At 41.3% G+C, this 16,810-nt stretch overlaps 1 protein-coding gene across 1 annotated transcript in view; it reads right to left on the bottom strand.

Annotated features, from left to right (window-relative positions):
- The window catches only part of LOC121574727 (transmembrane protein 150A-like), a 102,799-nt gene that overhangs the window by 23,222 nt on the left and 62,767 nt on the right, over window positions 1-16,810 (bottom strand). The window contains exon 6 of the mRNA XM_041887278.1: window positions 418-545. Coding sequence (XP_041743212.1) covers window positions 418-545 — 128 coding nt within the window. The remainder of the gene's footprint in view (window positions 1-417; window positions 546-16,810) is intronic.

Genomic DNA, 16,810 nt, shown 5'->3' with positions numbered 1-16,810 from the left:
TTTGTACCTACTTACCAATAGGTGCCCTTCTTTGTGAGGCATTGGAAAACCTCCCTGGTCTTTGTGGTTGAATCTGTGTTTGAAATTCACTGCTCAACTGAGGGACCTTACAGGTAATCGAATGTGTGGGGTACAGAAATGAGGTAGTGTTTCAAAAACATGTTAAACACTATTATTACACACAGAGTGAGTCCATGCAACTTATTATGTGACTTGTTAAGCACATTTTTACTCCTGAACTTATTTAGGCTTGCCATAACAAATGGGTTGAATACTTATTGACTCAAGACATATCGGCCTTTCATTTTATATTAATTTGAAAAAATATATATAAAAACATAATTCCACTTTGACATTATGAGGTAAATGTGGAAAAGGTTAAGGGGTATGAATACTTTCTGAAGGAACTGTATGTACCTGGAAGTTGCCGACCATGATGAGTCCTGCAGCACAGATCCAGCCAGTGGACAGGCCCGCTGTGTTCAACACACAGTTCTGATGCTTCTCTATCACATGGGCATAACGCAGGAGGACTATCACCATCACTATGGAGAGAGAGAAAGAGCGAGAGAGAGAGAGTGAGAGACAGAGGGAGGGGGAGAGAGAGAGAAATATAATTGTATTAATTGTGCAGCCCTACATTGTCTTGACCCTAAGCTGAGACGCTTGGGTCATGGTTATTAGAAAATGCCAAGGTAAACCCCCCCCAAAAAAAAATGTGCAGCGGAAAACAAACATTTTCACTCCGACAATTCCAGGTAGTGCCTCCCTGTTTCAATCCTTTTTTTTATGCCCAATGTCATGACTTGCCCTCATGGGCTGAGGATCAAAGATGCCGGCTAGGCAAAGATTTGAACACCCCCTCTCCTGGGGGCCAGTTTGTTGACCGGTCGTAAATTCCTTGCAGAAACTTTATTTTCCATGCCATGCAGTATTGGGAGAGGGAATTTCCCTGTGAGACAAAGGAAGTCTTCCCGCCAAGACTCCAACATCCAAAAGTGGATAATGAAACAGTATTCCTACTTAAAATAATGTGGGAAATGGTCGGTGGCGACTTAAAGAACAATCACGTCAAATTCGTTATTATGTTGTGATGTCATTAAAGACGGTGGAACAACATAACTGTATCTCCGGGGGTGTACACTCCCCAGTTATGAGGTTTGCATCTAATTGTTGTATAAAACAAATGATTAAGTATAATAATACTTTTGTGAAGATAACAATGTGATTTTAGCATTCTAGATGAGATTATTGTTTCCATATTTTTTTGTTCTCAGTCAGTGGCCACGACCAGATGAGCACAAACATGATGGAACGCCCCTTTTACCCCGAGTGCATAAAAAGCCTTGAAAAACAAATTAACATTAGACCAGCAGACGTGAAGCGTGAGCTAAACGTTGCAAATGGTTGAATTTCTACAAGACCAGCAGACGTGAAGCTTGAGCTAAATGTTACAAAATGGTTTAAAACTACAATTACCAAAGGAAGACCAAGCATACTACAGTATAAGCCGGATGTTGCAAATGGTTGAATTTCTACAAGACCAAGAAGTGTGAAGCTGAAGCTACACGTTACAAAATGGTTAGACCAGAAAGACCAGAAAACGTGAGATGTTAGTCCAAACGTTTGAAATGGAGAAACTCTGAAACTGTCAACCTCTACACGAGGTGAAGAAGAAGACAATGCACTAGACCTTATCATTTCAGTCTGCAGCTGGCATGTGTAGTCGTCTAGAGAACTTTCACTAAAGACACGAGTTGGGAAGGACAATGCCTCTCAGACAACCACTGGTACATCTGAAGTATCCATCTAACCCCCACTACGACCAGAAACTCTACCAAGGACAATAGGATCTCTGATTCCTCACCGTTCTCATGATCATTGCAACTCCACGAGGTGAGATCGTGCATGGAGCCCCAGGCCCGAGGGAGATTGACAGTTATTTTGTGTTTCTTCCATTTGCGAATAATCACACCAACTGTTGTCACCTTCTCACCAAGCTGCTTGGCGATGGTCTTGTAGCCCATTCCAGCCTTGTGTAGGTCTACAATCTTGTCCCTGACATCCTTGGAGAGCTCTTTGTTCTTGGCCATGGTGGAGAGTTTGGAATCTGATTGATTGATTGCTTCTGTGGACAGGTGTCTTTTATACAGGTAACAAGCTGAGATTAGGAGCACTCCATTTAAGAGTGCGCTCCTAATCTCAGCTCGTTACCTGTATAAAAGACACCTGGGAGCCAGAAATCTTTCTGATTGAGAGGGGGTCAAATACTTATTTCCCTCATTAAAATGCAAATAAATGTATAACATTTTTGACATGCGTTTTTCTGGATTTTTTTGTTGTTATTCTGTCTCTCACTGTTCAAATAAACCTACCATTAAAATTATAGACTGATCATTTCTTTGTCAGTGGGCAAACGTACAAAATCAGCAGGGGATCAAATACTTTTTTTCCCTCACTGTATATTTCATTTGTATAGAGCTTTCCATTACAGCAAGAATCTCAAAGACGCTCTTAAAACAACAAAACATTTCAGTTAGCCTATTGACGGCTCTGGATGGAATATCTTCCACGGTCATCCACAGAGGCAGGTGCAAGTCTAACAGGTCACATCCTGTGTCCGATCCTTTGTCCGATCCACTCTCATGCGCACCTTCCTAGGGCTGTTGCGGTGACCGTATTACCGCCACACCGGCAGTCAGGGGTCATGACCGCAGTAAAATTCCACGTAACCGTTGAGTCACGGTAATCTCCTCTTATGCACTCTGGACATGCTTTGGTATTACCCTATTTGCTAACGACCATCAGGTCCTACTGACCTGGTACTCAGGGCTCTATTGTCCCTCTAACCAATCTGACATTATGCAAATGCCTCAAAAATCACATCAAACACTTATCATCAAAACAGTATGCGCTTTTAAAACTCACATCACTGTGATGATCAATTTGAAGAAAGTTCAACAGCAGGTTGAAACTGAGTGTAAAACATGGTCATTGTGGATGTTGTTTCAAAGACTAACACAACAAAATGGACAGCGCTTTCTAAGGTGATGATTAATTCAAAATCACCATACGCATATTAGAGCTTATGCATACGAATAGGCTTATGAGCCAAAGTCCGGAAAAAAAACTGAATTAAAATAATGATTGTGCCGTTATACAATACATAGCCTACCGCATATTACACATGGCAGAAAAACATAAAATATTAATTGGTCTAGCCTATACTCCAAAATTAAACAAATTCGAGTAATTAACTGTATTAATATGCATACTGTATGGACTGGTTACCTTAGGCTACGCGACACAATTTCTATCCAGGAGTCTGGGAGAAAATGTACAGTATACAGTGGGGAAAAAAAGTATTTAGTCAGCCACCAATTGTGCAAGTTCTCCCACTTAAAAAGATGAGAGAGGCCTGTAATTTCCATCATAGGTACAGTCAACTATGACAGACAAAATGAGAAAAAAAAATCCAGAAAATCACATTGTAGGATTTTTTATGAATTGATTTGCAAATTATGGTGGAAAATAAGTATTTGGTCAATAACAAAAGTTTCTCAATACTTTGTTATATACCCTTTGTTGGCAATGACACAGGTCAAACGTTTTCTGTAAGTCTTCACAAGGTTTTCACACACTGTTGCTGGTATTTTGGCCCATTCCTCCATGCAGATCTCCTCTAGAGCAGTGATGTTTTGGGGCTGTCGCTGGGCAACACAGACATTCAACTCCCTCCAAAGATTTTCTATGGGGTTGAGATCTGGAGACTGGCTAGGCCACTCCAGGACCTTGAAATGCTTCTTACGAAGCCACTCCTTCGTTGCCCGGGCGGTGTGTTTGGGATCATTGTCATGCTGAAAGACCCAGCCACGTTTCATCTTCAATGCCCTTGCTGATGGAAGGAGGTTTTCACTCAAAATCTCACGATACATGGCCCCATTCATTCTTTCCTTTACACGGATCAGTCGTCCTGGTCCCTTTGCAGAAAAACAGCCACAAAGCATGATGTTTCCACCCCCATGCTTCACAGTAGATATGGTGTTCTTTGGATGCAACTCAGCATTCTTTGTCCTCCAAACAAGACGAGTTGAGTTTTTACCAAAAAGTTATATTTTGGTTTCATCTGACCATATGACATTCTCCCAATCCTCTTCTGGATCATCCAAATGCACTCTAGCAAACTTCAGACGGGTCTGGACATGTACTGGCTTAAGCAGGGGGACACGTCTGGCACTGCAGGATTTGAGTCCCTGGCGGCGTAGTGTGTTACTGATGGTAGGCTTTGTTACTTTGGTCCCAGCTCTCTGCAGGTCATTCACTAGGCCCCCCGGTTGATTTCTTCAAACCAAGCTGCTTACCTATTGCAGATTCAGTCTTCAAAGCCTGGTGCAGGTCTACAATTTTGTTTCTGGTGCCCTTTGACAGCTCTTTGGTCTTGGCCATAGTGGAGTTTGGAGTGTGACTGTTTGAGGTTGTGGACAGGTGTCTTTTATACTGATAACAAGTTCAAACAGGTGCCATTAATCCAGGTAACGATTGGAGGACAGAGGAGCCTCTTAAAGAAGAAGTTACAGGTCTGTGAGAGCCAGAAATCTTGCTTGTTTGTAGGTGACCAAATACTTATTTTCCACCATAATTTGCAAATAAATTCATAAAAAATCCTACGATGTGATTTTCTGGATTTTTTAAACTCAATTTGTCTGTCATAGTTGACGTGTACCTATGATGAAAATTACAGGCCTCTCTCATCTTTTTAGGTGGGAGAACTTGCACAATTGGTGGCTGACTAAATACTTTTTTTCCCCACTGTATGCAGGGTGGCTTGCAGGTAGCTTACAATTTTAGTGAATTTATATTTGATTTTGAATAGCCTAGTAATAGGGAATTTTTTATATTTTTATAATTAATTGGGTGACACATTACCTTTAACTATACAGAATATCTCACCACCATGCTTTACCATCTCCTCCTCTCTCTCCTTTATTCCTTTCTCGAGCGTGCAGAGGGGCTGTCAACAGTTTAGTAAAATATGTGTTGTTGCGAAAACATGTTACTGTTGTTGTTCCTGAACAGAGTTCACTTGGTTTGCCAACTTAAGCACTTGGTAGTTGCAGGAACAGGGTTGGAGAGCTCATGGCATACAGAGTTTGGGCGGAATATTACCTCAAATCAAATCAAATGTTATTTGTCACATGCGCCGAATACAACAGGTGTAGACCTTACAGTGAAATGCTTACTTACAAGCCCTTAACCAACAATGCAGTTTTAAGAAAGAATACAAAAAAAAATCACTAAAATATACAATATAAAATAATACGAAATAAAAGTAACAAATCATTAAAGAGCAGCAGTAAATGGAAATAGTCTGGGTAGCCATTTGATTAGATGTTCAGGAGTCTTATGGCTTGGGGGTAGAAGCTGTTTAGAAGCCTCTTGGACCTAGACTTGGCGCTCCGGTACCGCTTGCCGTGCGGTAGCGGAGAGAACAGTCTATGACTAGGGTGGCTGACAATTTTTAGGGCCTTCCTCTGACACCGCCTGGTATAGAGGTCCTGGATGGCAGGAAGCTTGGCCCCAGTGATGTACTGGGCCGTACGCACTACCCTCTGTAGTGCCTTGCGGTCTGAGGCCGAGCAGTTGCCATACCAGGCAGTGATGCAACCAGTCAGGATGCTCTCGATGGTGCAGCTGTAGAACCTTTTGAGGATCTGAGGACCCATGCCAACTCTTTTCAGTCTCCTTAGGGGGAATAGGTTTTGTCGTGCCCTCTTCACGACTGTCTTGGTGTGCTTGGACCATGTTAGTTTGCTGGTGATGTGGACACCAAGTTGCGTAACGAGAGCATGCTCCTCAGGGGTTGATGGGTGGAGTGAAATAAGTGTTCTTATATTTATTTTTCTCAGCTGCTCATATTAAGAACATCCCCACTATAGAACCGAAGAAGCCTAACCAGGCATCATTAAAAAAATGGACCGGTGAGAAAGTGCACAGCCTTCATTCGCTATTCGAGTGCATATAGATTACATGTATTTTTCCCCTGCCCCTGTTCCTGCCAATTTGATAATGGGCCATTCTAAATCGAAACAAATAGTAAAGACAAGATTAAAATGAGAATAGTCTGATGGGTGAAAATATGATCACTTGATGAGAGAACAGCTGTGCAGCCTGAGGCAAGGAACAGAGCGCAAGTTTTTTTTGCAACTTTCTCAAATCATCAACAGCCTATAGTCACATCATGCAACTTCTAAGACAATCTAAGGTTTGTATCATTCACAACTAAAGTTGCCAAATAACTCTAAATCTACCGTATAGGACCTGTTTCAAATTATCACTTTTACACGCAACATAGCCACTTCATATGCGCACTTGCTCCGGAATGGGAAAAATATCCTTTCTATTTTATTCAGCTAAGTTCAATTATATTCTTCTCACTATAAAATCCAATAAAATAAAATAATGGCATGAGAATTATAAGCATATCTCGTCAGCTAAATGAAAAAGCCTACAGCCTATGACTTGGAGCATAGCCAGATAACATACAGCGCATTCGGAAAATATTCAGACTCCTTCCTTTTTCCACATGTTGTTACATTACAGCCTTAATCTAAAATAGATCAAATAAAAAAAATCCTCATCAATCTACACACAATACCCCATAATGACAAAGCAAAAACCCGTTTTTAGAAATGTATGCAAATGTATTTTTAAAAACGGAAATAACTTTTTTACATAACTATTCAGAGACTTTGCGATGAGACTCGAAATTGAGCTCAGGTGCATCCTGTTTCCATTGACCATCTTTGAGATGTATCTACAACTTGATTGGAGTCCACCTGTGGTAAATTCAACTGATTGGACATGATTTTGAAAGGCACACACCTGTCTATATAAGGTCCCACAGTTGACAGTGCATGTCAGAGCAGAAACCAAGCCATGAGGTCGAAGGAAATGTATGTAGAGCTCCGAGACAGGATTGTTTTGAGGCACAGATCTGGGGAAGGGTACCAACAAATGTCTGAAGCATTGAAGGTCCCCAAGAAGACAGTGGCCTCCATCATTCTTAAATGGAAGCAGTTTGGAACCACCAAGACTCTTCCTAGAGCTGGCCGCCCGGCCAAACTGAGCAATTGGGGGGAGAAGGGCCTTGGTCAGGGTGGTGAACCAAGAACCCGATGGTCACTGACAGAGCTACCGAGTTCCTCTGTTGGGATGGGAGAACCTTCCAGAAGGACAACCATCTCTGCAGCACTCCACCAATCAGGCCTTTAAGGGAGTGGCGAGACGGAAGCCACTACTCAGTAAAAGGCACCTAAAGGACTCTCAGACCATGAGAAACAAGATTCTCTGGTCTGATGAAACCAAGATTGAACTCTTTGGCCTGAATGCTAAGCGTCACGTCTGGAGGAAACCTGACACCATCTCTACGGTGAAGCATGGTGGTGGCAGCATCATGCTGTGGGGATGTTTTTCAGCGGCAGGGACTGGGAGACCAGTCAGGATCGAGGGAAAGATGAACGGAGCAAAGCACAGAGAGATCCTTGATGAAAACCTGTTCCAGAGCGCTAAGGACCTCAGACTGGGGCGAAGGTTCACATTCCAACAGGACAACGACCCTAAGCACACAGCAAAGTCAACGCAGGAGTGGCTTCAGGACAAGTCTCTGAATGTCCTTGAGTGGCCCAGCCAGAGCCCGGACTTCAACCCGATCTAAAATCTCTGGAGAGACCTGAAAATAGCTGTGCAGCGACTCTCCCCATCCAAACTGACAGAGCTTGAGAGGATCTGCAGAGAAGAATGGGAGAAACTCCCGAAATACAGGTGTTCCGTCAGATGTCGGATGTGGCAGGGCTTGCAAACTATTACGGACTACAAAGGGAAACCCAGCCGCGAGCTGCCCAGTGGTGCGAGCCGACCAGACGAGCTAAATGCCTTTTATGCTCGCTTCAAGGCAAGCAACACTGAAGCATGCATGAGAGCACCAGCTTTTCCGGACGACTGTGATCACGCTTTCCGTAGCCGATGTGAGCAAGACCTTTAAACAGGTCAACATTCACAAGGCCACGGGGCCAGACGGATTACCCCTACCTATATGTACAAATTACCTCGACTAATCTGTACCCCCGCACATTGATTCGGTACCGGTACCCCCTCGTAATTGTTATGTAATCTTATTGTGTTACTTTTAATTTAATTTTTTACTTTATTTTATTTAGCAAATACTTTCTTTACTCTATTTCTTTAACTGCATTGTTGGTTAAGGGCTTGTAAGTAAGCATTTCACGGTAAGGTCTACACCCGTTGTATTCGGCGTATGTGACAAATACAATTTTATTTGATTTGCCAAGCTTGTAGCGTCATACCCAAGAAGACTCGAGGCTGTACTCGCTGCCAAAGGTACTCCAACAAAGTACTGAGTAAAAGGGTCTGAATACTTATGTAAATGTGATATTTCCGGGTATTTTTTTATAAATTCGCAAAAAAATCTAGAAACTTGTTTTTGCTTTGTCATTATGGGGTATGTTGTGTAGATTGATGAGGAAAATCCATTAATCCATTTCAGAATAATGCTGTAACATAACAAAATGTGGAAAAAGTAAAGGAGTCTGAATACTTTCTGAATGCACTGTACAGTAGGCCAACTGTTTTCTTCATATCATAATGTTTCTTTAGACCGGACTAAAATAAATCATGGATTTATTGTGATGGTATATTGATTTACTATACTTTTTTAAAATATACACTACCGTTCAAAAGTTTGGGGTCACTTAGAAATGTCCTTGTTTTCGAAAGAAAAGCAATTTTTTTGTCCTATAAAATAACATCAAATTGATCCGAAATACAGTGTAGACATGGTTAATGTTGTAAATGGCTATTGTAGCTGGAAACTGCTGATTTTTAATGGAATATCTACATAAGCGTACAGAGGCCCATTATCAGCAACCATCAGTCCTGTGTTCCAATGGCACGTTGTGTTTGCTAATCCAAGTTTATCATTTTAAAAGGCTAATTGATCATTAGAAAACCCTTTTGCAATTATGTTAGCACAGCTGAAAACTGTTGTGCTGATTAAAGAAGCAATTAAACTGGCCTTCTTGAGACTAGTTGAGTATCTGGAGCATCAGCAATTGTGGGTTCGATTATGGCTCAAAATGGCCAGAAACAAATAACTTTCTTCTGAAACCATTGGAACACAGGACTGATGGTTGCTGATAATGGGCCTCTGTATACCTATGTAGATATTCCATTAAAAATCAGCCGTTTCCAGCTACAATAGCCATTTACAACATTAACAATGTCTACACTGTATTTCTGATCAATTTGATGTTATTTTAATGGACAAAAAAATTGCTTTTCTTTCGAAAACAAGGACATTTCTAAGTGACCCCAAACTTTTGAACGGTAGTGTAGATGTTCCAAAGGCACGCATCAGCGGCTTGTATGCAGCTTGTATGAGTGGAGGCCTACAGCCTGAAGGCCTGAAGATGCTAAACGTATTTATGTTAATTAACGGTCAATTACCATGAGACCGGCAGTCTTTTCTATGACAACAACCGGCTGACAAAATGTCATGCCCGCCACCTTCCTCGTTATGATGATCAGATCCAGAGGGGAAACAAGTCAGAAGTCAGGTCACCTTTTCCATCCCCAGTCGTAGACTCCTTGGTAAACTTCTACAATAAACATGTAGTGCCTACCTGGGTGAAGCCATGCAGCCGCTAAGCTTAGGCCGCATGAAGCTGCAATCAACAGGGATAGTCCACCTTGAAATAAACTTTAGTGATCCTCTGCCATCTTCAACAGTCTCCAAGCCACTGCCATCTCTTGTTGTTTCAAATCAAAACAGTTAGCTAGCTAGCTATAATGTTAGTGCTTGACCCTACTGTAGGCTTTTAACGATGAAACATGTTGATGTTTGATAACAAAATACATTTCCCTCTAAAATGGCTGAACATCTCTGATAGTACATTTAGTGTTGTTTTCCAATAGCAACAGCATCCTTCTGAGAATACCTGTCATTCCTGTCATCCCATAATAGATTCAAATGCAGATTCAGGATGTGTACTAACTAAAGCAATTGATGAGTAAGCACCTGCAGTGACCTCCGTGTTACCATGGAAGGACACAGAATCTCTGAGCAAGGTTCACTAGCTGGAAGAAAAATTGACTGAAACAGGGAGGGTGTTATGTTTGCAATGGTGTGTCCTAATCAATACGACCCTGGCCTTGCAATGGGACATGGCCATGGACATTTCCAACCGCTAATATCAAGTAAACGTGCCACTACCACAGAACATCATGTGCCTGTTCCTCACACTGGTTCTCTCTGAACTCATGGAGGAGAGGGGGAAACTGAGCCATGGCTTTGAGCCAGCCCCAGATATTTTGGCTCTGACACAGCATTATTTTCCACTGTAAGTCACACCACACCTCACACTTCAAATAAACACATATAGATTTGACACACACTCGTAAACACACACCAGAGCTGCACAATTAATCAAATCCCGATCTAAATTGCGATAATGACATCTGCAATACCCATATCGCAAGAGACTGATTTTCTCCTTTCTTTGACGGGAGAAGCTATAAAGACAAGCCTGGTGCCCAAATTGATGACGTATGTCACACAGCTGCGAGTTGAGTGGAGACGAAAGGATTCAGTTCAGTCTGTCATCCTTCCCAGCTAGCTAGTTTATGCTTATTGCTGGAAACTTTAGTGAGAATTTGAAACTTGTCTGCCGTAATTTTACAAAAATGTAGACATGAATGCCGTAGGCCTAGTTGTACATTTTCGGTGAAAATCACTAGCTACAATACATTTGCTTTAGCTGTCACCCTTGCCTGATATTGGCTACAAGAGCTTTGCCTGCCTACCCAAACTCCTTGCTCTGGCAAAATGCTACACCACGCCCATGGACGTTAGCTTGTTCTCCACAATGGGTCTCGATCTGAGTACCTCACAGACGATTTCTAGAATGGAAATCCATTCTAGACCGTCTGATTGGAGCTAGAAACCGATGGTTTGGGCCAGAGCAAGAACACACGTGGGTAAAGCAGCGTTTTTACAATTCATTATTGGCTTTGATACTCTGTTTGGTTAGAGATGATCCAATCACTGATGACTTTGTTTTGGACACCTAATTTTGAAGTCATCACAAACTTAAATGATGGCAGTCTCAGACTAAAATACATAGCGAACAACTATGAAATAACACATATGGAATCATATAGTAACCCAAAAAGTGTTAAACAAAACAAAATATATTTGAGATTTTTCAAATAGCTACCCTTTGCCTTGATGACAGCTTTGCACACTCTTGGCATTCTATCAACCAGCTTAACCTGGAATGCTTTTCCAACAGTCTTGAAGGAGTTCCCACATATGCTGAGCACTTGTTGGCTGCTTTTCCTTCACTCTGCGGTCCGACTTATCCCAAACCATCTCAATTTGGTTGAGGTCGGGGGATTGTGGAGGCCAGGTCATCTGATACAGCACTCCATCACTCTCCTTCTTGGTCAAATAGCCCTTACACAGCCTGGAGGTGTGTTGGGTCATTGTCCTGTTGAAAAACAAATGATAGTCCCACTAAGCGCAAACCAGATGGGATGGCGTATCGCTGCAGAATGCTGTGGTAGCCATGCTGGTTAAGTGTGCCTTGAATTCTAAATAAATCACAGACAGTGTCACCATTAAAGCACACCCACACCATAACACCTCCTCCTCCATGCTATACGGTGGGAGCTACACATGCAGAGACCATCCGTTCACCCACACCGCATCTCACAAAGACACAGCAGTTGGAACCAAAAATCTCAAATTTGGACTCCAGACCAAAGGACATATTTCCACCGGTCTAATGTCCATTGCTCATGTTTCTTGGCCCAAGCAAGTCTCTTCTTATTATTGGTGTCCTTTAGTAGTGGTTTCTTTGCAGCAATTCGACAATGAAGGCCTGATTCACACAGTCTCCTCTGAACAGTTGATGTTGAGATGTGTCTGTTACTTGAACTCCGTGAAGCATTTATTTGGGCTGCAATTTCTGAGGCTGATAACTCTAATGAACTTATCCTCTGCAGCAGAGGTAACTCTGGGTCTTCCATTCCTGTGGCGGTCCTCATGAGAGCCAGTTTCATCATAGCGCTTGATGTTTTTTGCGACTGCACTTGAAGAAACGTTCAAAGTTCTTGAAATGTTCTGTATTGACTGACCTTCATGTCTAAAAGTAATGATGGACTGTCGTTTCTCTTTGCTTATTTGAGCTGTTCTTGCCATAATATGGACTTGGTCTTTTACCAAATAGGGCTATCTTCTGTATACCCCCCCCATCCCCCCCATCTTGTCACAACACAACTGATTGGCTCAAATGCATTAAGAAGGAACTCAATTCCACAAATTGACTTTGAAGAAGGCACACCTGTTAATTGAAATGCGTTCCAGGTGACTACCTCATGAAGCTGGTTGAGAGAATGCCAAGAGTGTGCAAAGCTGTCATCAAGGCAAAGGGTGGCTATTTGAAGAATCTCAAATATATAATATTTTGATTTGTTTAACACTTTTTGGGTTACTACATGATTCCATATGTGTTATTTCATAGTTTTGATGTCTTCACTATTATTCTACAATGAAGAAAATAGTAAAAATAAAGAAAAATGAAATGAGTAGGTGTTCTAAAATGTTTGACCGGTAGTGCATGTGGACACCCCTTCAAATTAGTGGATTCTGCTTTTTCAACCACACCCATTGCTGACAGGTGTATAAAATCGAGCACACCGCAATTGCAATCTCCATAAACATACATTGGCAGTAGAATGGCCCGTTCTGAAGAACTCCGTGACTTTCAACGTGGCACCGTCTGCCCTGCTAGAGCTGCCCCAGTCAACTGTAAGTGCTGTTATTGTGAAGTGGATACGTCTAGGAGCAACAGTGGCTCAGCCACGAAGTGGTAGGCCACACAAGCTCAAAGATCGCCGAGAGCTGAAGCATGTAGCGCGTAAAAATAATCTGTCCACGGTTGCAACACTCCCTACGAGTTCCAAACTGCCTCTGTAAAAAATGTCTGCACAAGAACTGTTCGTCGGGAGCATCATTAAATGGGTTTCCATAGCCGAGCAGCCACACACAAGCCTAAGATCACCATGCGCAATGCTAAGCGTCGGCTGGAGTGGTGTAAAGTTTGCCGCCATTGGACTCTGGAGCAGTGGAAACGCGTTCTCTGGAGTGATGAATCACGCTTCACTATCAGGTAGTCCGACGGACAAATCTCGACTTGGCGGATGCCAGGAGAATGCTACCTGCCCCAATGCATAATGTTTTTGTTTTTGTTTTTTTCACCTTTATTTAACCAGGTAAGCCAGTTGAGAACAAGTTCTCATTTACAACTGCGACCTGGCCAAGATAAAGCAAAGCAGTGCGATAAAAACAACAACACAGAGTTACATATGGGGTAAAACAAAACATAAAGTCAAAAAATACAACAGAAAATATATATACAGTGTGTGCAAATGTAGCAAGTTATGGAGGTAAGGCAATAAATAGGCTATAGTGCAAAATAATTACAATTAGTATTAACACTGGAATGCTAGATGTGCAAGAGATTATGTGCAAATAGAGATACTGTGGTGCAAAAATAAATAACAATATAGGGATGAGGTAGTTGGGTGGGCTAATTTCAGATGGGCTGTGTACAGGTGCAGTGATCGGTAAGGTGCTCTGACAACTGATGCTTAAAGTTAGTGAGGGAGATAAGAGTCTCCAGCTTCAGAGATTTTTGCAATTCGTTCCAGTCATTGGCAGCAGAGAACTGGAAGGAATGGCGGCCAAAGGAGGTGTTGGCTTTGGGGATGACCAGTGAGATATACCTGCTGGAGCGCAGACTACGGGTGGGTGCTGCTATGGTGACCAATGAGCTAAGATAAGGCGGGGATTTGCCTAGCAGTGATTTATAGATGGCCTGGAGCCAGTGGGTTTGACGACGAACATGTAGTGAGGACCAGCCAACAAGAGCGTACAGGTCACAGTGGTGGGTAGTGTATGGGGCTTTGGAGACAAAACGGATGGCACTGTGATAGACTACATCCATTTTGCTGAGTAGAGTGTTGGAGGCTATTTTGCCAACTGTAAAGTTTGGTGGAAGAGGAATAATGGTCTGGGGCTGTTTTTCATGGTTTGGGCTAGGCCCCTTAGTTCCAATGAAGGGAAATCTTAACGCTACAACATACAATTACATTCTAGATGATTCTGTGCTTCCAATTTTGTGGCAACAGTTTAGGGGCCACAAAAAATCTGAACTCATCTTGAGGGGCCACAGTGGCATTTTGCCATAGGGTGGAAAGAAATGTTTTCAATTTTTAATATGATATCCGAGTGATAGTGATTAACTAAATCAATGGGCCCCCCACCCCACCAGCGGTCGGTAATTCGATCACTAATTTACCAATCTAAAAGATGTTAGATGACATAGGCTAATTGAGTGACTGACATAACTGCTGATGCACAACCACATTTCGAAATTGCACCTTTTGTATTCTACTATTCTAACTATCTACAGTAAGTGTGCATAACAACTGATAACGGTGCAAACATGGTAAAGGCCATCACATTGACCAGACACCAATGTTTTGGACACAGGCTGCACCTTGCAATCGGTAAATGACGTGTTGCATGTTAAGGATCTTTGACATATCATTTCAATTATAATAATGATTGAACCTACTTATAAATAATTACACAATCATAAGCTTCCTATTCCATCTGCAGCCTATGCCTGCCTGGATACATGATTAACTTAGGTTATTTAAGAACTCATAATAGTAAAATAGGAAATAGGAACTCATAATGTTATTCATTAATTAATGTTTAAGTGCTTATAGCACACTATAATTTGATGATCATGTTAAAAATGAATGTTTGTTAATATAGGTGTAATAATCCTATCTATTATCATATGTATTTGGTCTTAATCATTGTGTCATATTTCTTTCAGAAAATGCAGTGTAAGATGATCACCGCATTAAACGTATGGCAGGCCTTTGCAAGAAGTTGGGGGGAGCCTTCTCTTACACATGGGGAAAAACAAGAGGGCACTGGGTGAAGCAAAGAAGGAGCTCAACCTTCCAGAGCATCTACTCATCACAGAATGCTAAACAAGATGGGGATCCTGACAGATAATGGAGAGTGTGCTGGAGCAGAACTTGGCCTTGGCTCAGGCCCTCTCCAGAGACAAAAAGTCAAATCACCTGATCCCAGCATGCCAAGACATAGGAGTTCTGGAATCAGTCAGCAAGTACTTGAGCCCACTTCTGGAGTTCACTGACACACTGTCAGGTGAAGAGTATGTCAGCGTGTTGTACCTGAAGACAGTTCTCCATTTGTTCAACACAACCCTGCTGGCACTGGGAGAAGACGAAGAGGAAGAGGAAAAATAACTCACAAAGTCCATAAAAACAAAGATCTTGGACCACTTGAACAACATGTATGAAGAACCTGGCACACAAGAGCTTATGGACAGGGCATCTTTCCTCGATCCACGGTTTATAATGGAATATGGTGGTGTGGTCAACATCCCAAGCATAAAGAAAACACTGACTTCAGATATGGAGAAGACAGCACGCAAGGTGAATATGGTGACCAGAGTGGGTGGGATATAAGATATTTCACACACTGTACTATGTTAACTTATTTATTTCTATGACCTAGATTGTGGGTAAAATGTAAAAATGTTCATGCAATTATTTATGAATGTTCTTTGTGATTTTATGATGATGATGCCCTGTGAAGCAAATTGCCTTGAGACATTTATATTCTAATTTGATCACCCTGTTGCATGAGAACTTTCCTGCTGGAAATGTTTAACTTGTAGTGTATTTGAGGTTTAGAAAGGCTTCTGAAGTTTGTAATTTCCACTTTGACATTTCAGACTTAATTTTCCCTTACGAAAAATCTATCAACCCCTACAAAAATGTCCATTAATTATAATCCACATTTCCTGTCGCTGCAGAATTATTTTCTTGCTGTAGCAAACTGGCTCAAATTAAGATCCTACCTACACTACCGGTCAAAAGTTTTAGAACACCTACTCATTCAAGGGGTTTTCTTTATTTTTACTATTTTCTACATTGTAGAATAATAGTGAAGACATCAAAACTATGAAATAACACATATGGAATCATGTAGTAACCAAAAAAGTATTAAACAAATCAAGATATATTTTATATTTGAGATTCTTATGATTTGTTTAACACTTTTTTGGTTACTACATGATTCCATATGTGTTATTTCATAGTTTTGATATCTTCACTATTATTCTACAATGTAAAAAAAATTTACAAATAAAAAAAAACATTGAATGAGTAGGTGTGCCCAAACTTTTGACTGGTAGTGTATATAAAAAAATTTAAAAAATGTCCTGATCTTTCTTATATCTCTCAGATATAGGACAGACACACATCAAAACAAACTTCCTTTTGATAAATTTTTTGACTATCTGTTTTTCCATGTTTGAATCTGTTATTCAATGCGTTTCTATGGACTAAGAGCAGTAAGGCCAAATTCAATGTTTCATCAAATAATTGTTTTATATAAACACTTTTTTATACCTAAAGGGGTCCTACAATTCTAAATCAAATAGCTAAATGATCCTTGGTATGACCCCCACCCCCCTGCCTTATGGATTAAATAATAAAGGTGCAATATGCAGGAATCACTCTGCCATTTCCTAGTTGCTAAAATTAGAATAGTTCGCCTAATTTCAGGTTATGTGACAAAACATGCACTCAGAGTGTATCATCTAAACCACTGTGAAATGTG

The sequence above is a fragment of the Coregonus clupeaformis genome, chromosome 1 (genome assembly GCF_020615455.1).
Source record: "Coregonus clupeaformis isolate EN_2021a chromosome 1, ASM2061545v1, whole genome shotgun sequence".
Classification (NCBI taxonomy): Eukaryota; Metazoa; Chordata; class Actinopteri; order Salmoniformes; family Salmonidae; genus Coregonus; species Coregonus clupeaformis.
Note: the sequence above shows the minus strand (reverse complement) of the source record. Positions and strands in the feature narration are given on the sequence as shown.